The sequence below is a fragment of the Bos indicus x Bos taurus genome, chromosome 8 (genome assembly GCF_003369695.1).
Source record: "Bos indicus x Bos taurus breed Angus x Brahman F1 hybrid chromosome 8, Bos_hybrid_MaternalHap_v2.0, whole genome shotgun sequence".
Taxonomy (NCBI): Eukaryota; Metazoa; Chordata; class Mammalia; order Artiodactyla; family Bovidae; genus Bos; species Bos indicus x Bos taurus.
The window spans coordinates 98,487,173-98,510,927 of record NC_040083.1 but is presented as its reverse complement, the minus strand read 5'-3'; the positions used below and the strand labels follow the sequence as shown (position 1 = coordinate 98,510,927).

The 23,755-nt window shown below is 41.6% G+C and overlaps 1 protein-coding gene across 1 annotated transcript in view; it reads left to right on the top strand.

Annotated features, from left to right (window-relative positions):
- The window catches only part of ELP1 (elongator complex protein 1), a 62,945-nt gene that overhangs the window by 33,014 nt on the left and 6,176 nt on the right, over window positions 1–23,755 (top strand). The window contains exons 26-35 of the mRNA XM_027550455.1: window positions 250–373; window positions 1,320–1,417; window positions 2,855–3,056; window positions 5,842–5,903; window positions 13,196–13,258; window positions 13,637–13,697; window positions 15,462–15,575; window positions 16,165–16,276; window positions 22,526–22,653; window positions 23,450–23,604. Of these exons, the coding sequence (XP_027406256.1) occupies window positions 250–373; window positions 1,320–1,417; window positions 2,855–3,056; window positions 5,842–5,903; window positions 13,196–13,258; window positions 13,637–13,697; window positions 15,462–15,575; window positions 16,165–16,276; window positions 22,526–22,653; window positions 23,450–23,604 (1,119 nt within the window). The remainder of the gene's footprint in view (window positions 1–249; window positions 374–1,319; window positions 1,418–2,854; window positions 3,057–5,841; window positions 5,904–13,195; window positions 13,259–13,636; window positions 13,698–15,461; window positions 15,576–16,164; window positions 16,277–22,525; window positions 22,654–23,449; window positions 23,605–23,755) is intronic.

The window sequence follows — 23,755 nt, the reverse complement described above, 5'->3', positions numbered from 1 at the left end:
TGGAGAAGGAAATAGCTACCCACTTCAGTATTCTTGCCTGGAGAATTTCTTGGACAGGGGAGCCTGGTGGGCTACAGTCCATGGGTTTGCAAAGAATTGGACATGACAGAGCAACTAACAATTTAGCTTTCACATATTTTGAAAATGCTGTAGCTTTGGATTTATTGCTACAATTACTATATATTTTTATTTTTAAAAGTAAATATTATCACAGGCACTAAAATTATCCTTTAAAAAAAATTTTTTTAGGATCCCAAAGAATATCTTCCATTTCTGAATACACTTAAGAAAATGGAAATGAATTATCAGCGGTTCACTATAGATAAACACTTGAAGCGATATGAAAAAGCCATTGGCCACCTAAGCAAATGTGGTAAGTATGAGTTAGTATATTTATTTCTGTTCAAATATTCTTTGGTAGGGTACAAATTGAAATCGAATGTTAGTTGAGACAGACTGATTTCAGTTTCCACACCTGAAAATGTTAATAACTGTGGCTGCAGACCTGATTTTTGTCAGTTTTTATAAACTGAGGGTACAGTGATGTCTGAGTGAACTCGGGGAACTGTCAGTTTTGAAAAGCTGAGGGTACAGCAGATGTCTCTGAGTGAACTCGGGGAGCCCCATAGCTCAGATCCTTTTGAGTCAAGTGATCACCTTTGAAATTCACTCCGTGTCTCAAAATCATAATTGGTTGATGCTTCATTCTTCTCATGGTGTATGCAAACACCCTGAGGAGACCCAGCTTGTCCGAGTGGCCATGGCTCCTGTGCCCTGAAAGACACAGTTCTCACTGGCAGTTGTATGAAGTAGAACCGGCACGATGCCGGATGGTCGTTTCACCCATGCCTGGCTGATGCTGGGACCTCGGCCTTCCGTATTCATGACTTTTTCCTGATGGCCGAGGCAGGATCGAGAAGAGTCGCCTGAGGTGCTTGCATTCAGGTCTGTGTTCCTTGGAGAATCAGGTTCATCTGGGCTAGGCTGGGACTCAGGCGTGTGTATATGGTTAATAAGCTCCCTAGATGATTCTTATTAAGAAGGTTGAGAAAACACTGGGCTGGGTGGTCATTTCTCAGGGGCCGCATAAAATTCCTTTTGAGCAGAACTCTGATCCCAATTAGTGCTTCTTAAATCTCAGAATCTGCAGTGGTGCGCATTAAAGTTCACATTCCTGCATTCCATTTCTCTGGATACTCTAATTATGCAGGTCTTAAAAAGCTCCCTTGTTGGTTTTATGTAAGGACCAGTGGTAGAGATGAAATCCATTATGCTTCTCCAGTCTTAAGCTTGTGTGTGTGTGAATCTTACTCCTGTAGGACCGGAGTACTTCCCAGAATGCTTAAACTTAATAAAAGATAAGAACTTGTATAATGAAGCTCTGAAGCTCTACCCACCGAACTCGCAGCAGTACAAGGTGTGTAACACGTGAAATGAACGAGTGCTCCTGATTTTGCTTTGTGCTTCATTTGGAAAGGGATGAGGATCCTGTGTCCCTGACACTTTCCTTGGTTTCAAAGTTAATCTTCAAACTAATTACTCTTATCTTAAACTTCTTATCTGAGAGAATGGCCCTCACCTATTCCTCTTGGAAAGAGGTTGCCCAGGTCAGAAACCTAGGCATTGTCGCTGGATCCGCATCAGAAATGCTTTGGGGGCTTCCATCCTGCCCCCTCCAGCCCAACCTCACTGAGCATCCTGATGCATCTTTCCCATATAATTCTGCATAAAGTTTGGTTTACTTGTTTAAACAAACATCTGTTTAGCTTTACTCACATGCTAGATACTCCGCTTGTCAGCTACATGAATTCTCACAACAGCCTGATAGGTGTTGTGCACAGTTTTTAAATGAGGAAGCACTTTGCCCGAGAACCTGCGATGTGGAGCCCATGCCATCATCAGCAACATTTTCACTTTGTCCACAAATTGCACAGATCTTGCTGTGCGGCCACCTCTTGAGCATTGGCTTTCTCTGCCAGCCCTCTACCTCCCTGTCCTTTAGCCCTCCTTGTCCTTCTAAACTCTATTCTCCTCTGCCAGAAAACCATTCCTGGATGAGGTGCCAGACACTGAGCTCCCAGCACACCTCATTCTTGCCTTGGGGATGGCATTTATCAATCTGCTATGTACTGATTTTTTTCCCCCACCAGGCTGTGGGTTCCCTTAGGGGCAGGGACCCCATGTTATTTCCCTCTGTTTCCCTGCCTAATGCTGAGCTTGGGGAACAGAGAATTTGGCCAAAGGCCGCCTCTTTGCTCTCATGTTCATTATCTGTTCCTCTCCTGTGCACTCTCTGCTTCAGTCGTACTGGCCTTGTTATTCCGACCTGTGTGTTCCATACCCATTCCTGCCTGATCGCCACGGTGCCTTCTGTGCTCTTGGCACAGAATAGTCTCCCTTAACTCTCCACACGGCTTCTCCTCACAGCCCTCTGAAATAGAATTCCCATGACTCTGTCCCTTTACCACTGTCTGCCATTATATTGTTGACCATATCAGGTTTATTAAGTATGTTCTCATTCACCATCATAACAGTAGCTTGATCATGGTTCTCGTTAGTGTTTTTTTATGTCTGGTTGGCTGGTTTTTTTTTTTTTCCTTTGTTATATTTTTTGCATTGCTGTGTTACTCCCACTGCCCTGAATAGTACTCAGTAATTATTTGTTGGATGAACAAACAGCATATCCTCGGTAAGGTTTTGAATGAAAAAAAGATTGAATTCACTAGTCATCCACAGGGTTTTTCTAAGTAATTCCAAGGAATTTCAAGTAAAATGACCAAGACAGCCTTCCCTGGAGATTTAAAGAACAAGTTACCACCTCTCCTCACTGACCCTGTGTCTCCTCCTGTCCCAGGACATCAGCATTGCTTACGGGGAACACCTGCTGCAGGAGCACCTCCATGAGCCGGCAGGGCTCGTGTTCGCCCGCTGCGGTGCTCACGAGAAAGCTCTCAGCGCCTTTCTGGCCTGTGGCAGCTGGCAGCAAGCGCTCTGTGCAGCGGCCCAGCTTCACTTGACCGCAGAGCAGCTGGCTGGCCTGGGCAGGACTCTGGCAGGTAAACACGGTCGTTAAGGTTCTCCCAAACAAGAACTTCCCTAAGCGTTTGTGTTTCTTTGGTTTCGTTTGGAATTTTTGCAAATACCTGTAAGGCAGCCCACTTTGATGCCCCCAAAAAGGCACTGATAAAAATTAATTTGGAATGGCTTACTAGGTAGAGTAAAAGTTGAACTGCTACAGGAGTCCCCAGATACGACGGCATGACAGGGAAAGCAGCTCACGTCTCTGTCTCGCAGTTCTGGCAGGTCTTCCCACAGTGCACATCTGCCGTCTTTTCGGCAGTAGTTGAAGTTGGATTTTGTCCATATCTGTGTTCCAGTCCTCGGGGAAGGGAAAAGCTGGAGTCATAAGAGAACACTTTAACCTTTTTTTTAATACTTATTTATTTATTAATATTTTTAGTTATTTGGATGCTGCAGGTCTTAGTCGTGGCATGTGGGATCTAGTTCCCTGAACAGGGACCAGACCTGGCCCCCCTGCATTGGGAGTGCAGAGTCTTAGCCACAAGAGCACCAGGGAAGTCCCAGGAACACTGAACTTTAAGTTGGCAATGACTTGGCTAACCCTCCTTCTCCATCTCATTCACTGAAACTCACACCTTATACGGAGAAGGCAATGGCACCCCACTCCAGTACTCTTGCCTGGAAAATCCCATGGACAGAGGAGCCTGGTAGGCTGCAGTCCATAGGGTCGCTAATAGTTGGACATGACTGAGCGACTTCACTTTCACTTTTCACTTTCATGCATTGGAGAAGGAAATGGCAACCCACTCCAGTGTTCTTGCCTGGAGAATCCCAGGGACGGGGGAGCCTGGTGGGCTGCCGTCTATGGGGTCTCACAGAGTCGGACACCACTGAAGCGACTTAGCAGCAGTAGCAGCAGCACACCTTATAGGTACACTTGGTACAGTGTAGCTGGGTAGCCAGGTGCCCTATAAGAATGTAAAGATGAATTTTGGGATGGAGCCATTCAAATACAGACAGTAGATTGTTGGAAAACGAAAACATAATGGCGGTTTTCAGAAATGAGGCCAAATGTATAAGCAGTCCGAAAGCAGAGCCAGTTTAGCTGTTTCGGGGTGTGTAACCAGAGGCAAGGCTATTGCAGAGTCTGGTTTCTTAGAGTGGAGTGGCACCCAGAGCGCCCAGGAGAGACAGGTGGGGCGCTGGCCCTTTCAATCATGTTTGAAGTGAGTGACTGGTATATTTTCCCCCTATTTTTCAAGAGTCTTGTAAATAGTTATGATTTCCCCCAAAACAGTCCTGAGAAAAATGTCAAATTACAGCCTCTTAAACGTATGAACATATTCTATTTCGTTATTTCACTTTGTTTTTTCCCCCCTTGGGATTAAAAAGTGTGAGATTATGACTTTTCTTTTTCTGGCATTTTCTGGTTATTAGATGGGCTTCCCTGGTAGCTCAGCATATTGGTTCTGTAGACTCTTCTATAAGCCCTTTCAATTTCCAAGCTGAAGTCTTTTTACAAGTATTGAGAAGTCCTTATTTGAGTCCTGTTAAAACTCTTCATTCTGGCTCCATTGATACTTCTGCTCTAGAAACTTGTTATTTGCTTATACTTTCCAGCTCTGTTCTTGGGGTCTGTTATCTTACATTTTTTGTGACTCTTAGCTTCCTGTTTTTCATGCCTTATAGTGCAATATACCTAGTTTTTCCAGATGTTTAGCAGAAAAAGGTGGAGAAGAGAGTGGCCAAAGATTTTTGGGAACTGTTATAAGGTGGAGTCACTTCATTTGTACATTTAACTTAGGCAGTTTACACAAGTCACCAAAAGAGAGAAAAGATAGCTGTTTAGTGGCGGTGACTCTTCCTGGTTTTGTAAATGATAATATGCCCTGGAATTAGCATGAAATAGAAGACATGAATCTGCCAGCCCCTTAGTTAACTTTGGTTTCTATGTGCCTCTCATCAAGGCACACTCCCACTCAACTGGACCAAGAGCGATTCTCAAATCTAGAGATACTGCCACATTCCTGACAGATGCCAACCACCCCCATCTAGTGCTCAACCAAGGCAACAGCAGCATCTTCCTATTAGAGGAAGAAATGGATCAGTGAGAGTGCTAGGTCAGTTTCCATATGAAACCTTTTTAAGCATTTATTCCTGAATGATTTTGACTATATGTGATTTTCACATCCCATGCTAAATTTAGATTTTAACTGCCACTTTAGGATAGGACTCTGGTATTCCTGCCTATATCTCTCATAGAAATTCACAAAGTGTTAATACTTTGCTTGATGCAAAAAAGACATAATGCATTAGGTGGCTCAGTGGTATAGAATCTGCCAGCCAATGCAGGACATACAGGTTAGATCCCTGAGTCAGGAAGTTCCCTGGAGGAGGAAATGGCAACCCACTCTAGTATTTTTGCCTGGAAGATCCCATGGATTGAGGAGCCTGGCGGTCTAAAGTCCATGTGGTTGCAAAGAGTTGAACATGACTGAGCACACACATCTAGACATACTAATGAAGCATGTCAGCAAAAGAATGGTCAGCTCTTGTCTTACCCAGTGCTTCACAAACATGCTTGACCTGAGAATGGTTTCTTGGTCCTGCCTTTCATTGTTCTTTGAACAATCTTGGGGAACACTTTTGTAAATGCTATTTTAAAGCAGCTCATTTTGAGTGTATGCTCTGCAGAGCTCAATCTCCATTATGTCGGAGACCATTTTGATTTAAATAGTACCACTGAAAACCACTTCCACTTGTGTTTTGGTAATGTTTTAGCCAACTGTGAGAGTCAAATGCTTATTGTTGTCTTTGCAGGAAAGCTAGTTGAGCAGAGGAAACACAGCGATGCAGCCACAGTTTTGGAACAGTACGCTCAGGTAAACAGTACGCTCAGTTCTTCCCTTCTACTCACACCCCCGCAACGCACACACACCAAGTCATTATTTCCCATTTGTACCTTAGCAATCATGAAAAGAAGGGACTGTGGGTATTCAGGAAATCCAGAGATAGTATTTCCCTTGAAGGTCTTCCATCTTGCCTACTTAACTTGGAAATCTAAATTCAGTATATCTCTGCTGCTGCTAAGTCGCTTCAGTCGTGTCTGACTCTGTGCGACCCCATAGACGGCAGCCCACCAGGCTCCCTCGTCCGTGGGATTCTCCAGGCAAGAACACTGGAGTGGGTTGCCATTTCCTTCTCCAATGCAGGAAAGTGAAAAGTGAAAGTGAAGTCACTCAGTCGTGTCCGACTATTAGCGACCCCATGGACTGCAGCCCACCAGGCTCCTCCGTCCATGGGATTTTCCAGGCAAGAGTACTGGAGTGGGGTGCCATTGCCTTCTCTAAATAATTGTAATTTCTGTGAGGTAGAATACCAAAGAACTCTAATATGCACTAGTGGCTTGACCTTGGTGGAAAATAGAAATTAAATCATAAGGCAGTTATATTTTTTACATTAACATACCAAAGTAGGAACAATGAGAAAAGACCATTCTAAACCAAAGTGATTGAACTTGAGACCTCCTTTTTTGGCTTTCACTCCCATTGTCTCTGTTGGAAATGTCTCTTTTACCTCAGGCAACTTTTTGGGTTCCAGTTTTCCAGCAGATTATAAAGTATCCATACCAGCTTTTGATAGAATTGTAGATTTATTATGAAAATAGTAAATCCATGCATTGTCATGGGCCACAGACTCAAAGGACACAGGCATACACCTGTTACCAGGGATTCCTTCCTTCTAGAGTTTTGGCCTTTCATGAGAAAGTGTTACTAGCAGGCACACTTGCATAACTAAATGATGCTTTTATAATGCTTCATTGTCTTTCGTGTAATAAGGACGAGTGAAAGAAGATAACTAAAATTTGATATCACTAGATCCTAGAAAGAGAATATGGTGATTCAACTGAAAACATGAAGACATATCCCACTGAAGATGGTTAATTAAGTGGAAAGGAGGCTTGCTTGTGATTTCTAACATTTCTCTTTGATTCTTAGGATTTCTCTGTCTCTGGTCTCGTTACCCATCTGTCCTTGCATGTTGTCTCTTGTTTCCATTTGAGGTGTTATCATATTTATCATACTCATTTTTTAATTCCCAGCCTCATAATCTCAAGATACCTGCCATATCAGTGTCTGGTTCTGATGCTTGCTCTGACTCTTCAAACTGCATTTTTATCCCTTTTTAAAAATGCCTTGTAATTTTTTGTCAAAAGCCTAATGTGATACCTGGGTAAAAGGAAATTTGATCAGAGGCCTTTAGTGATGTGATGAGGCTGGGGTTTGGGTAGGAGGAGACGTGTTCTCTAGTCCTGTGATTAGGCCTCAGTCTTTGAGTATGTGCTTCAGCTGTGAACTTCACCAGGGCTTGTCAGTTTTTTTCACCCCTCAGTAGGACAGGAAAGTTAGAGTGGGCCAGAGTTGGGTATTTCCCTGTCCCGACATTGGAGGTCCTGGTGAAACCTTCTTTGATTAGGCTCTGGCAAAATATTTTCTCTTGAGAGCAGGTCTTGTTAAAATCAGCATGCTTTGGGTATATTTTCACGTCTCCTTTTTCAAACTTCCCCCTGCTAGAAATATGAGGATATTTCCTCGCATTCACTATGAGAAATTCTCTTAAGGCTCCTGGAGGTAAGAACTCATAAAAATGTAGCATCTCCCTAAGTATGGACCCCTATAGAGTTTTTAACTCTTGGTCTTGTCTACAGTGAGTGATATTAGCTAGAGAAATTCAGTCTTTCAACCCTATGTGTGATGTTTGCTAGTTTTTGGCAAAGGAGTTGTTTGTTCAATAGATGTGAGAAACTGGTAAGCCTCTTATTGGATTTGGCAAACTACAACCTTGGGGCCAAAGCTAGCTGACCACCTGTTTTATAAATAAAGTTTTATTGGAACATAGCCCCACCAGTTGTTTATACATTGTGTGTGGCTGCTGTTGCACTTAAAACAACTGTTTGAGGACTTGTAACAGTCTGTCCCAAAAAGCCTAAAATATTAACTGTCTCACCTTTTATGGAAAAAAAATTGCCAATCCTCCCCATCTTGGGTTGAGAAAATTCTCTTCTGTTTCTGGTTCTGAGACTCTTTAATCATGAATGGGTATTAAATTTTGCCAAATGACTCTTAAACTAAGATAGGGTGAATTGCATTGACTTTTTTTTTTTTCCTTCTTTTTTTATTGAAGTATAGTTGATTTACAATGTTGTGGTAATATACAGGAAAGTGATTTGGTTTTATATATGTGTGTGTGTGTGTGTGTGTATATACATTCCTTTTTTATATTCTTTTCCACTCTGGTTTATCATTGGATACTGAACATGTCGACAGCTCTGTGCACGATGCAGTAGGACCCTGCTGTCTATCCATCATATGTAATGGCTTTCCTCTGCTCGCCCCGCTCCTGCTCCATCCCTCGCCTGCCCTCCTTGGCAGCGGCACACCTGTTGTGTAAGTGTGAGTGTGTTTCTGTTTCATAGATAGGTTCATTGGTGTCATATTTTAGACTCCATATAAGTGATACCATGTGGAGTTTGTCTTTCTGACTTTGGAGTATGGTGATCTCTAGTGCATGCATGTTGCTGCACATGGCATTGGTTCGTTCTTTGTCATGGCTGAGTAGTATCCCATTGTGTATGTGGACCACAGCTTCTTCATCCGTGCATCTGTTGATGGACATTTAGGTTGTTTCTGTATCTTGGCTATTGTGGATAGTGCTGCTGTGAACAATATGATATATGTACACATACACAAGAGAGTTCCAGAAAAACATCTCCTTCTGCTTTAGTGACTATGCGAGAGCCTTTGACTGTGTGAATCACAAGAAATTGTGGAAAATTCTCAAAAAGATGGGAATACCAGACCACCTGACCTGCCTCTTGAGAAATCTGTATGCAGGTCAGGAAGCAACAGTTATGGAACAACAGACTGGTTCCAAATAGGAAAAGGAGTACGTCAAGGCTATATACTGTCACCCTGCTTATTTAACTTCTATGCAGAGTACATCATGAGAAACGCTGGGCTGGAGGAAGCACAAGCTGGAATCAGGATTTCTGGGAGAAATATCAATAACGTCAGATATGCAGATAACACCACCATTATGGCAGAAAGTGAAGAGGAACTAAAGAGCCTCTTGATGAAACTGAAAGAGGAGAGTGAAAAAGTTGGCTTAAAGCTCAACATTCAGAAAACTAAGATCATGGCATCCGGTCTCATCACTTCATGGCAAATAGATGGGGAAACAGTGGCTGACTTTATTTTTCTGGCCTCCAAAATCACTGCAGATGGTGACTGCAGCCATGAAATTAAAAGACACTTACTCCTTGGAAGGAAAGTTATGACCAACCTAGACAGGATATTAAAAAACAGAGACATTATTTTGCCAACAAAGGTCCATCTAGTCAAGGCTGTGGTTTTTCCAGTAGTCATGTATGGATGTGAGAGTTGGACTATAAAGAAAGCTGAGTGCTGAAGAATTGATTCTTTTGAACTGTGGTATTGGAGAAGACTCTTGAGAGTCCCTTTGACTGCAAGGAGATCCAACCAGTCCATTCTAAAGGAGATCAGTCCTGGGTGTTGATTGGAAGGACTGATGCTGAAGCTAAAACTCCAATACTTTGGCCACCTAACGCGAAGAGCTGACTCATTGGAAAAGACCCTAATGCTGGGAAAGATAGAGGGCAGGAGGAGAAGGGGACGACAGAGGATGAGATGGTTGGATGGCATCAGCGACTCAGTGGACATGAGTTTGGGTGGACTCCGGGAGTTGGTGATGGACAGGGAGGCCTGGCATGCTGTGGTTCAAGGGGTCGCAAAAAGTCGGACACGACTGAATGACTGAACTGAACACGTACACACGTAGGAAGGAATATTATTCAGTCAAAAAATAATGAAAAATTGGTGCATGCTACAGCTTAGATAAAACTTGGAAAGATTATGCTGAATGAAATAAATTAGATATAAAAGGACAAATATTGTATAATTCTACTTACGTGAGGTACCTAGAGTAGTCAGATTCATAGAGACACAGTAGAACGATGGTTGCTGAAGGTGGGGGGTAGGGAGAGAAGGGATTTATTGTTTCATGGATATAGAATTTCCTTTTTGCAAGGTAAAAGTTTTGTAAATTGGTAGTAGTGGTGGTTTCACAACAATGTGAATTTGCTTGATGCCCTTGAACTATACATTACATGGCTAAAAGGGTACATTTTATATTGAATTTTGCTATAGTCAAAAAAGGGGAGGAAAAAGGAACAAAGAACTGATGAATCTTTAAAACATGTGCTTAATAAAAGAAGTCAGGCACAAAAAGTCACCTATTATATGGCTCTTTTTATATAGTATATCCAGACTATGCAAATCCAGAGAGACAAAAAGCAGATTAGAAGTTACCAGGGGGTGAGAGGAGTGGAAAATACGGCGGGATTGGTTAATGGATATGAAGTGTATTTATGTGATGATAAAAAAAATTTTGAAAGTAGGGAGAGCTTGTGATTACACAACATTGTGATATAGTGTGTATACACTTTAAATATGAGTTATATTTAAATATACACTTTAAATATAAGCGTATATTTAAAATTATACACTTTAAAATTATTCATTGTATGTTATTAATATATGAATTTTATGTCAATAACACACACACACATTGCCGGTCAAGCAAAACACATATACTGTGTTTCTTTGGGACATATGGTATAGGCCTGAAATGATCCTTTGGGGTCTGGGAAGAAAATGTTTATTTAGCCTTCTTAGTTAAAAGTAACTTATTTAAAGTAGTATATACGTATATAGATTGTTTAAAATACTAAAAGCAAATACAAGAAAATAAAAACACCTCATTCCTACCACTCATGCATCAGTTCAGTTCAATTCAGTCGCTCAGTCGTGTCCAAGTCTTTGTGACCCCATGGACTGCAGCACGCCAGGCCTCCCTGTCCATCGCCAACTCCCGGAGTTCACTCAGACTCACGTCCATCGAGTCAATGATGCCATCCAGCCATTTCATCCTCTGTCGTCCCCTTCTCCTCCTTCCCCCAATCCCTCCCAGCATCAGTCTTTTCCAATGAGTCAACTCTTCGCATGAGGTGGCCAAAGTACTGGAGTTTCAGCTTTAGCATTGTTCCTTCCAAAGAAATCCCAGGGCTGATCTCCTTCAGAATGGACTGGTTGGATCTCCTTGCAGTCCAAGGGACTCTCAAGAGTTTTCTCCAACACCACAGTTCAAAAGCATCAATTCTTCAGTGCTCAGCTTTCTTCACAGTCCAACTCTCACATCCATATATGACTACTGGAAAACCCATAGCCTTGACTAGACGGACCTTTGTTGGCAAAGTGATGTCTCTGCTTTTGAATATGCTATCTAGGTTGGTCATAACTTTCCTTCCAAGGAGTAAGCGTCTTTTAATTTCATGGCTGCAGCCACCATCTGCAGTGATTTTGGAGCCCAAAAAAATAAAGTCTGACACTGTTTCCACTGTTTCCCCATCTATTTCCCATGAAGTGATGGGACCAGATGCCATGATCTTAGTTTTCTGAATGTTGAGTTTTAAGCCAACTTTTTCACTCTCCTCTTTCACCTTCATCAAGAGGCTTTTGAGTTCCTCTTCATTTTCTTCCATAAGGGTGGTGTCATCTGCATATCTGAGGTTATTGATATTTCTCCTAGCAATCTTGATTCTAGCTTGTGCTTCTTCCAGCCCAGCATTTCTCATAATGTACTCTGCATAGAAGTTAAATAAGTAGGGTGACAATATACAGCCTTGACGAACTCCTTTTCCTATTTGGAACCAGTCTGTTGTTCCATGTCCAGTTCTAACTGTTGCTTCCTGACCTGCATATAGGATTCTCAAGAGGCAGGTCAGGTGGTCTGGTATGCCCATCTCTTTCAGAATTTCCCACAGTTTATTGTGATCCACACAGTCAAAGGCTTTGGCATAGTCAATAAAGCAAAAATAGATGTTTTTTTGGAACTCTCTTGCTTTTTCTATGATCCAGCAGATGTTGGCAATTTGATCTCTGGTTCCTCTGCCTTTTCTACAACCAGCTTGAACATCTGGAAGTTCACGGTTCACGTATTGCTGAAGCCTGGCTTGGAGAATTTTGAGCATTACTTAACTAGCGTGTGAGATGAGTGGAATTGTGCGGTAGTTTGAGCATGCATGCTAAGCGCTTCAGTCGTGTCCGACTCTGTGTGACTGTTTCTTTCTAGAGTTTCCTCTCTCCTCTTTGTCTTCCCTACTCACACCCATACACAGGCACGCACGTGCATGCATGCACACACACAATACACATAGATGTACTTTTTCACCAAAATGAAAGTATACTGTTTGTAAATTTGGTTTGTTTTGCTATAATCTTCCTCTCTCCATGTTGACACATTTTAATTTATCCAATAATGAAAAGTTAAGTTCCCTCAATATTCCAAAGTTGTTTATAGTAGATCGATACAAATTAGATTCCTCCTGGGTCTATGTATTGCATTCATTATCTTACGTTCTTTAAATCCCTTTTTATCTAGTTTATACAAACCTTTTTTTATGATAGAGATTACTTGAAGAAATCCAGCCAGTTGTCTCTTATTTCATCTTTTAAAAACGTGTTTTGTTTTATGTGCTTTTTAAGAACGTAATTATATATTAGGGTACATAATCAAAAGTTCTTAGTGGTAAGTATGTAAGCATCACAAATGGCTTAAAGACTGTAGGATATACATGTCTACTAATTTCAGTTTTTTATAGGTTTGAAGTTGTTTGAAATACAAAGAGAAAAAAATAAGCATTAAAAAAAAAAAGGTTTGGAAGGTTACAGTTCTAGGCTACCCTTTTTTCAAAGTGTGGTCTTGTTAATTCAGGAGCCCACCTAAATCTCCTGAATCAGACTTGGAGGTGCAGCTGGGGAAATGGGCATTTCTAACAGTCTCTCTCGTGGTTTCAGTGCTCAGGGATGTAGAGAGATGATGTTCACCTTGTGTTTTGTGGTCATTTCGAGAATTGACACTCATTTGTCTTTTACATCAGCATCTATCAAGCATCCGCTCTAGGCCAGACCCTATGCTGAGAACTGGGATTGTGAGCAAGAGAGGCAGCTCTTTGGGTACTTTTGCAGTTTGATACGGTGGCATCTGACACGCTTGCCCCATTAACCTGTTATCTTCCTTAATGTTCCCTTGTCAGGACCATGAAGAAGCTGTGCTCGTGCTGTTAGAAGGAGCTGCCTGGGAAGAAGCTCTGAGACTGGTAAGAGGCCGTCAGAACTCCTCCCTGCCTGAGTGCTCAGCAGACCGAGGGCCTGCACGGGGGGCACAGTGTCAGCCGGAGTCCCTGGTCTTCTGAGGCTTCCGAGGTTTGGTAGAAGTAGTTCAGGTTCTGGTCGAAGGATAAGCAGTGCTTTTTAAATCATTTAAATACTTTATTCTTGAGGTGTGGAATTAGTCCTCTAAACGTGAAATGTTACTGATTTTTACTGCAACGATTTGGGTTTTCTTTGGCCGCCTTGTAGGCCTGTTCCTCTGGAAAATATCCTGGTCGCCTCTGAAAGTGATCCATTCCCTAGCATCTTAACTTTCCAGTGACTTGAAGTTTTCCTGCCTAAAATTATCTTATTTTTCCTTTTAGGTACACAAGTATAACAGACCAGATATTATAGAAACCAACATAAAGCCTTCCATTCTAGAAGGTGAGGGTTGTATTTTAGAAAGAATTCCTGATTTGGAAATATCAAGACTGGGGGGAGAGGGAGACGGGAGAGGACTATCTTTGCTGTTACATCCTTTAATCATGTCAGTGATGAACGAACGCATTTTATTGAGTCAACCAGAGTTCTCCCCTGGGTGAGATCATTGAATTCTGACCATGGTTTTTAAATGTGCTATGTTAAATGGGCTTCCAGTGGTAAAGAATTTGCCTGCCATTACAGAAGACATGGGTTTGATCCCTGGGTCGGGAAGATCCCCCTAGAGAAGAAAAATGACAGCCCATTCTAGTATTCTTGCCTGGGAAATCCCATGGATCAAGGAGCCTGAGAGGCTACAGTCCATGGAGTCATGAAGAGTTGGACAGACTTAGTGTCTAAACAGTAGCAGTGATGATGTTAAATAGTCACACATGAAATATTTGAATGTTAAAAACCTGTGGGTAAGATACAATTAAAAATTTTTGCATTGGGGAATAGTTGGTAAACTTCCATATGAACTATTAGATAATATCATATCAAATGGTTAATTTTCTGCATTTAATAATTGAATTGTGATTATATACATAATATCCTGATTCTTAAGAGAGAAATGCTAAAGTATTTAGGAGGGAAGGATTGTATCTGTAACTTCCTCTCAAAGGGTTCCACAAAAATAATTATGTGTGTGTGAGAGAGAGTGGAGAGAGAAACAGAGGAAGCCAAAAATATAGAATAATATTAATAATTGATAAATCTAAGTGAAGTATGTGTGTGTATTCATTGAACTGTTGCAACTTTTAATAGGTTTGAACTTTCAAAATAAAAATTTTTTTTACAATAAAAAGAAGGGCTTTTCCTATGGCCTTGTGGTTAAGACAGCTTCCAGTTCTGGGGGCACAGGCTCAATCCCTTGTCGGGCAACTTAAGATCCTGTATGCTGCACGGCATGTCCAAAAAAATAATAAAAATGAAAAGGACCTTTGCAGAAGGTTAATCAATAACAGATGAATGTTAATCAGTTCTAGAATACTCTAGTGTACACTGTAATTCCTTAAATGCAAAGTGTAAGAAGAGTAGGATGTCAGTTTGACGTATAGACATCTTTGGGAGTAGAGGTTGCTTTTAAGCCCTGCACAGTCTACCCTGTAAGTAATGTCTAGCCTTTCTGACATTAACATGCATTCACATTCTTACCCTGTCTGCTCTCTACTACCCTGTCCAACTTAAAACTGGGAGAGTTCTCTGTGTATCATTCTCTTTACGTACTCCTGCCTGGGTCCTGGAAGCATCTTCCTGGGCCCTGTAACAATCCTTCTAGCTCACTCTTACTTGAATTTTTTTCCACTAATGAGAACCTAGAAAAATGCTGACTATTCATCAGCAAAGACCGAATACTTATAGGTTTAGGAAGCATTTCATGACTTTCTTCTATTTTTGTTAACAGCTTCCTGTACACTCCTTTTATTTGCCAGTCCTCTCTTGCGTTAGATATTAAAGACTCTTATTCAGGTGATTTTACAAGTTTAGTGGTAGAGTGTTTTCTAGGATGATGTTGATGAACTTTAAGATCTTGTACCTCAATCTCTAGTTCATTCTCCAAAAGCATTGTTGGTTAATTCTCTGTTAAATTTAAAGAAAAAAATCTTACTTGAAAAACTTGATAACTTGTTTTCTTTTCATTAAGCTCCAACTCCCTTGCTAACCCCTCACTCTAGTTTTTTCCCTTTGCTTAAACATGTTTAAATTATTTTCCATCTGCACCCTCAGCCCAGAAAAATTATATGGCGTTTCTGGACTCTCAGACAGCCACATTCAGTCGCCATAAGAAACGTCTGCTGGTGGTACGAGAGCTGAAGGAGCAGGCCCAGCCCGTGAGCCTGGGTGAGTGCCTGCCTGGAGGCAGTGCAGCTGGGGGGGTGCTGGGGGCAGCGTCACACTTGGTCTTATTAGCCGCTTCCTGTGCCTCCTGCAGTGAGGTTACTGTGCCAAGTGGAAGTCTGAGGCCTCTGTGAAGGGCGTGTGTGTGTCTTTGTCATGGGTACTGGTCTACCAAACGCTCCCCACTCACCCAGCCAGGGGAACTGACTGTGGTATTTACAGAATGAATCCCCTCATCTCCAGAAGTTCCTTTGCTTTAAGAAAAGAATAAAGACATTTGGTAAAGTGCTAGCTTACAGTAGTAAAATTGTATTTCATATCTACTGGTGACTAGTAGTTACTGCTACCTTGATTTCAGTCTGTTGAGCACAAGGAGAGCACCTCCTTTTTTTACTGAAGAATAGCTGATGTACAGCGTTGTGCCAGTCTAGTGACTCACTTGTACACATTTGTGCCCTATTTTAGATCAGCTCTGTACTGGTTTTCCTACCTCATTAGAGGTGACCTGGATAACTAGGGTTCATTTACCCTGCTGAAGGTGAACCTTATCTGCAGGGAGTTTTCAATTCCGTGTCTGGTTCTTCTTTTCTAGATGATGAAGCACCCCACGGTCCAGAGTCAGATCTCTTCTCTGAAACCAGCAGTGTCATGAGTGGCAGTAACTTGAGTGGCAGATACTCTCACAGTAACTCTAGGATATCAGCGTACGTATCATGTGCATTCAGCACGCTGACCGTTCCCTGAGGATGTGGAGAAAGGGGAGTGAAGAGGTCAGTTTTCCGCCAGGACAGTGCAGCAGGAGGGGGAGGACTGTGGAAGTTGTGTAAGGACCTTCCCAGCGTGTCTGAGAGATCAGACTTGACTTCAGGTGTTTTCTGCTGCAGCTTCATGGCCTGTGTGTTTGCCCGTTGCTAATAACGGCACTTACACTGGGTACTCAGTTTATATTTAACATCTGATTTTATTCATTTAACAAATATTAAGTGACTATACGTAATGTGTAGGCATTGAAAAACTAGAAAGATTATAAAGCAAAGCGAGTTCACACTTCTTCAAAGTTCAATTGGTCAGAAGTGTTTACTGAACTAGCTGCAGTGGATATTACAGAAACCTTTTAAGGAGATGTGAATTAATAAGAATTTGTAGACTTACCTGGGAAACAGAAAACAATGCATGATGATATATTTAAACCAAATGGTGTTTTAGGAATTTAGAGTGGACATCTGTGGGATTCGGTGGGATAAACAGAAACTGCAGGAAAGCCACCCAGACTGGGCTTTTGGGAGTTGGGATGAGGGTCCCAGATGAAACAAATGGCATAATTAAAGACCTCTGAGGCAGGAAAGAATGTGGGGTTCATTTATACATTTTATGATATTCAAATTCCAATCTGATATGTCTGTCTTCTTACTTAAATTTAATTTTGTTGCCTTTAAATTTATTTGCTTTTTACTACAAAATTGAAGCTGATTGTTCTCATTATTCCAGCTGTGATTATCAGATGTAATCTCATTTTATTCTGTATCTTATTTTTTTTATTTTTATTTTTTTACTTTACAATATTGTATTGGTTTTGCCATACATCAACATGCATCCGCCACGGGTGTACACGTGTTCCCCATCCTGAACCCCCCTCCCTCCTCCCTCCCCATACCATCCCTCTGGGTCATCCCAGTGCACCAGCCCCAAGCTTCCTGTATCCTGCATCTTAATCAAAACTTCAAGGCCCGGCATCACTTTTTAGGGCTTTCCTTATTATTTCCTGCCTTTTCGCTACCAGTTGAATTTCATGTATCATTTTAACACCTTGACCATTTTCCCCAAAATACAAGCACCATCTGTATATACCCCGGTTTCCCCAAAAGTTGGTGACCATAGTTATTGCTACATTCACTTTAATCTGCTGAGCACAAGGAGAGTCCTCTTTTTCTTTATTGAGGCATGATTGACAATGTTGTGACGATCTCAGCTGCACAGCACAGTGATTCAGTTATACACATATATGCATTCTTTGTTTCTCTTTTCTTCCATTGTGGTTTATCACAGAATATCGAATATAGTTCCCTGTGCTATACAGTAGGGTGTTGTTTATCCATTCCAGTGTAGTACTTTGCATCTACCAACCCCAAACCCACAGTCCATGCGTCTCCCTCTCCCCCCCTTGGCACCCACAAGTCTGTTCTCTGTCTGTGAGTCTGTTTCATAGGTTCATTTGTGCTGTATGTTAGATTCCGTGTATACATGACACCCTAGTTCTTTCTCTTTCTGACTTACTTCACTTAATTTGATAATCCCATTTGCATCCATGATACTGCACGTGGCATTGTTTCATTCTTTTTATGTCTGAGTAGCATTCCATTGTGTGTATGTACCACGTCTTCTTTATCAAGTCATCTGTCAGTGGATCTTTAGGTTGTTTATGTCTTGGGGCTGTTGTGAGTAGTGTTGCTATGGACATAGGGGTGCATATGTCTTTTGGGTTAGAGTTTTCTCCAGGATATGCCCAGGAGTGGGATTGCTGGATCATATTGTAATTCTCTTTTTAGTTTTCTGAGGGACCGCCATACTGTTTCCATAGTGGCTGTACAAACTTACATTCCCACCAAGAGTACAGGAGGGTTCCCTTTTCGGCACACCCTCTTCAGCATTTGTTGTTTGTAGACTTATTAATGATGACCATTTTGACTGGTGTCAAGTGGTACCTCACTGTAGTTTTGATTTGCATTTCTGTAATAATTAGTGATGAGCATCTTTTCACATGCCTGGTGGCCATCTGTCTGTATGTTTTTTTTGGAGAAATGTCTATTAAGATCTTTAGCCCATTTTTTGATGGGGTTGTTTGGGTTTTTTTGTTGAGTAGTATGAGCTGTTTGTGTATTTTGGAAATTAAACCCTTATCTACTGCATCATCTGCAAACATTTTTCTCCCATTCCGTAGATCGTTTTCTTTTTTTTTTTTATGGTTTCCTTTGCTGTGCAAAAGCTTGTAAGTTTGTTTACTTTTGTTTTTATTTCTATTGCCTTGGGAGACTGACCTAAGAAAGCATTGGTACAATTTATGTCATAGAATGTTTTGCCTATGGTGTCCTGTCTTAATTATGTTTAGGTCTTTAAGCCATTTTGAGGTTATTTCTGTGTACAGTGAGAGGGTATGTTTTAACTGCATCTGTTTACATGTGGCTGTCCAGCTTTTCCAACACCAGTTGCTGAAGAGGCTTGTTCCCGTTTTATATTCCTGAGTCTCTTGTAGAAGACTAACTGGTAGTAGGTGTGTAGGTTTCTTCCTCGGCTCGCTCTCCTGCTCCACTGAGCCACATGTCTGTTTGTGTGCCAGTGCCGTGCTGTTTTGATTCCTGTAGCTCTGGAGTGTGTCTGAAGTCTGGGAAGGCTATGCCTCCTGCTTTATTCTTTTTCTTCGGAATTGCTTTAGCAGTTCTGGGTCACCTATGGTTCCATAGAATTTGGAGATTATTTGTTCTAGTTCTGTGAAACTGTCATGGGTCATTTGATAGGGATTGCATTACATCAGTAGATTGCTTTGACTAATATGGCCATTTTAACAATGTTAATTCTTATAGTCCAAGAACATGGGATTTCTTTCCATATCTTTGAATCATCTTCAGTTTCCTTTCTTAATGTTTTATAGTTCTCAGTGTATGAGTCTTTAATCTCCTTAATCGGGTTTATTCTTAAGTATTTTGGTTTGGGGACTGTGATGTTGAAAACTATTGTTTTTTTACATTTCTTTTCTGATATTTCATTGCTATTGTAAAGAAATACAACCAATTTCTGATGTCATTCTTTTATCTTGCTATTTTGCTGAATTCATTTATCAGATCTAGAAGTTTTTATGTGGAGTCCTTCAGTTCAGTTCAGTCTCTCAGTTATGTCCGACTCTTTGCGACCCCGTGAATCGCAGCACGCCAGGCCTCCCTGTCCATCACCAACTCCTGGAGTTCACTCAGACTCATGTCCATCAAGTCACTGATGCCATCCAGCCATCTCATCCTCTGTCGTCCCCTTCTCCTCCTGTCCCCAATCCCTCCCAGCATCAGAGTCTTTTCCAGTGAGTCAACTCTTTGCATGAGGTGGCCAAAGTACTGGAGTTTCAGCTTTAGCATCATTCCTTCCAAAGAAATCCCAGAGCTGATCTCCTTCAGAATGGACTGGTTGGATCTCCTTGCAGTCCAAGGGACTCTCGAGTCTTCTCCAACACCACAGTTCAAAAGCATCAATTCTTCAGCACTCTTTCAGCTTTCTTCACAGTCCAACTCTCACATCCATACATGACCAATGGAAAAACCATAGCCTTGACTAGACGGACCTTTCTTCGCAAAATAATGTCTCTGCTTTTGAATATGCTATCTAGGTTGGTCATAACTTTTCTTCCAAGGAGTAAGCGTCTTTTAATTTCATGGCTGCAGTCACCATCTGCAGTGATTTTGGAGCCCAGAAAAATAAAGTCAGCCACTGTTTCCACTGTTTGCCCATCTATTTCCCATGAAGTGATGGGACCAGATGCCATGATCTTCGTTTTCTGAATGTTGAGCTTTAAAAGCCAACTTTTTCACTCTCCTCTTTCACCTTCATCAAGAGGCTTTTTAGTTCCTCTTCATTTTCTGCCATAAGGGTGGTGTCATCTGCATATCTGAGGTTATTGATATTTCTCCCAACAATCTTGATTCCAGCTTGTGTTTCTTCCAGTCCAGTGTTTCTCATGATGTACTCTGCATATAAGTTAAGTAAACAGGGTGACAATATACAGCCTTGACATACTCCTTTTCCTATTTGGAACCAGTCTGTTGTTCCATGTCCAGTTCTAACTTTTGCTTCCTGACCTGCATACAGATTTCTCAAGAGGCAGGTCAGGTGGTCTGGTATGCCCATCTCTTTCAGAATTTCCCACAGTGTATTGTGATCCACACAGTCAAAGGCTTTGGCATAGTCAGTAAAGCAGAAATACATGTTTTTCTGGAACTCTCTTTCTTTTTCAATGATCCAGCAGATGTTGGCAATTTGATCTCTGGTTCCTCTGCCTTTTCTAAAACCAGCTTAAACAACTGGAAGTTCACGGTTCACGTATTGCTGAAGCCTGGCTTGGAGAATTTTGAGCATTACTTTACTAGCATGTGAGATGAGTGCAATTGTGCGATAGTTTGAGCATTCTTTGGCATTGCCTTTCTTTGGGATTGGAATGAAAACTGACCTTTTCCAGTCCTGTGGCCACTGCTGAGTTTTCCAAATTTGCTGGCATATTGAGTGCAGCACTTTCACAGCATCATCTTTCAGGATTTGGAATAGCTCAACTGGAATTCCATCACTTCCACTAGCTTTGTTCGTAGTGATGCTTTCTAAGGCTCACTTGACTTCACATTCCAGGATGTCTGGCCCTAGGTCAGTGATCACACCATCGTGATTATCTGGGTCATGAAGATCTTTTTTGTACAGTTCTTCTGTATATACTTGCCACCTCTTCTTAATCTCTTCTGCTTCTGTTAGGTCCATACCATTTCTGTCCTTTATCGAGCCCGTCTTTGCATGAAATGTTCCCTTGGTATCTCTAATTTTCTTGAAGAGATCTCTAGTCTTTCCCATTCTGTTGTTTTCCTCTATTTCTTTGCATTGATCGCTGAGGCAGGCTTTCTTATCTCTTCTTGCTATTCTTTGGAACTCTGCATTCAGATGCTTATATCTTTCCTTTTCTCCTTTGCTTTTCACTTCTCTTCTTTTCACAGCTATTTGTAAGGCCTCCCCAGACAGCCATTTTGCTTTTTTGCATTTCTTTTCCATGGGGATGGTCTTGATCCCTGTCTCCTGTACAATGTCACGAACCTCAGTCCATAGTTCATCAGGCACTCTATCTATCAGATCTAGGCCCTTAAATCTATTTCTCACTTCCACTGTATAATCGTAAGGGATTTGATTTAGGTCATACCTGAATGGTCTAGTGGTTTTCCCTACTTTCTTCAGTTTAAGTCTGAATTTGGTAATAAGTAGTTCATGATCTGAGCCACAGTCAGCTCCTGGTCTTGTTTTTTTGACTGTATAGAGCTTCTCCATCTTTGGCTACAAAGAATATAATCAATCTGATTTCGGTGTTGACCATCTGGTGATGTCCATGTGTAGAGTCTTCTCTTGTGTTGTTGGAAGAGGGTGTTTGCTATGACCTGAGCATTTTCTTGGCAAAACTGTATTAGTCTTTGCCCTGCTTCATTTCGTATTCCAAGGCCAAATTTGCCTGTTACTCCAGGTGTTTCTTGCCTTCCTACTTTTGCATTCCAGTCCCCTATAATGAAAAGGACATCTTTTTTGGGTGTTAGTTCTAAAAGGTCTTGTAAGTCTTCATAGAACTGTTCAACTTCAGCTTCTTCAGCGTTACTGGTTGGGGCATAGACTTGGATTACCGTGATATTGAATGGTTTGCCTTGGAAACGAACAGAGATCATTCTGTTTTTTTTGAGATTGCATCCAAGTACTGCATTTCGAACTCTTTTGTTGATCATGATGGCTACTCCATTTCTTCTGAGGGATTCCTGCCCTCAGTAGTAGATATAATGGTCGTCTGAGTTAAATTCACCCATTCCAGTCCATTTCAGTTCGCTGATTCCTGGAATGTCAATGTTCACTCTTGCCATCTCTTGTTTGACCACTTCCAATTTGCCCTGATTCATGGACCTGACATTCCAGGTTCCTGTGCAGTATTGCTCTTTACAGCATCGGACCTTGCTTCTATCACCAGTGGAGTCCTTAGGGTTTTCCAAATATAGTATCATCCCTATCTAATGACAATTCCTAATGACCTTTCATTTCTTTTTCTTTTCTGATTGCTGTGGCTAGGACTTCCAGTACTGCGTTGAAGAGAAGTACTGGGAGTGGGCATCCTTGTCTTGTTCAGATTTTAATGGGAAAGACTTAAGGAGAGACCCTTTTAAAACATCTCTAATTTCTAACAGGCGGTCATCTAAGAATCGACGCAAAGCGGAGCGGAAGAAGCACAGCCTCAAGGAGGGGAGTCCACTGGAGGATGTGGCCCTTTTGGAGGCATTGAGTGAAGTGGTGCAGGGGACTGAGAAATTGAAAGGTATATTTTCAATACTGATGATTCTTGCCAACATAAAAACCCTAGTAAATACATCACTTCAGGGCACATTCGTAAAACAAAACTTCTCAGCCCAGAGGCCTTTCTCATTGGCATTCATCTACCCAAGATGTGAAGGACGATCATTAAAGTCAAAAAGTTTACCCAAGGCCACACAGAGCCTAAACTGTTAAGCAGGTTTGCTCTGGGATGAAAGGTTAAAATCCAGTCCATCCCCTTCACTTGCTACATCATGGACTTGGGAATAAGTCTTATTAGTCTGGAGAAAGACATCTATTTTTCTATTTGGCCTTTGGGGAAGTTCCCTGGGAGCTTCCCAGATGGTGCTAATAGTAAAGAACCTGCCTGCCAATATGGGAGATGTAAGAGGTGCAGGTTCGATCGCTGAGTTGGGAAGATCTCCTGGAGGAGGGCATGGCAACCCACTCCGGTATTTTTGTCTGGAGAATCCCCATGGACAGAGGAGCCTGGTGGGCTACAGTCCATACAGTCAGAAAGAGTCGGACATGACTGAAGTGACCTAGCACACACACGCATGCATCGCTGAAACCAGGATAAGGATTGAGGAGACACTAACCTCCTGCTTGGGCTGCCATGGGTTTGTTTTCTTTTTGTAGTAGATATGTTAAATTATTCTAGCTTTGGAGGAGAAAGGAGAAAATATGGAAGATATTGTGTGATATTAGATATTCTTTGCTTGGGAAAGAATCTCTGTTAGGATTCTAGCAATGGAGTTGGTATTACAACTTAACCACTCTCTCAAATTTCTTCTCTCTAGATGAAATATGCCGTATTTTAAAGATGCTCTTTCTCTTTGAGTTTGATGAGCAAGGAAGGGAATTACAGAAGGCCTTTGAAGATACTCTGCAGTTAATGGAAAGGTCGCTTCCGGAAATTTGGACTCTCACCCCCCAGCAGAGTTCAGCTACACCTGTAAGTTTTCCTCAAAAACACAATGTGCTTTTCGTGTTAAAATCGCTCACAGATTATTACTCTCATAGTGTCTTAGCAGTCAAAGCGAAAGATTTTCCTTTTCTTAAAAATACCACACAGTTAATTATCTTAGCAGCTGTTGGGAAGAAGA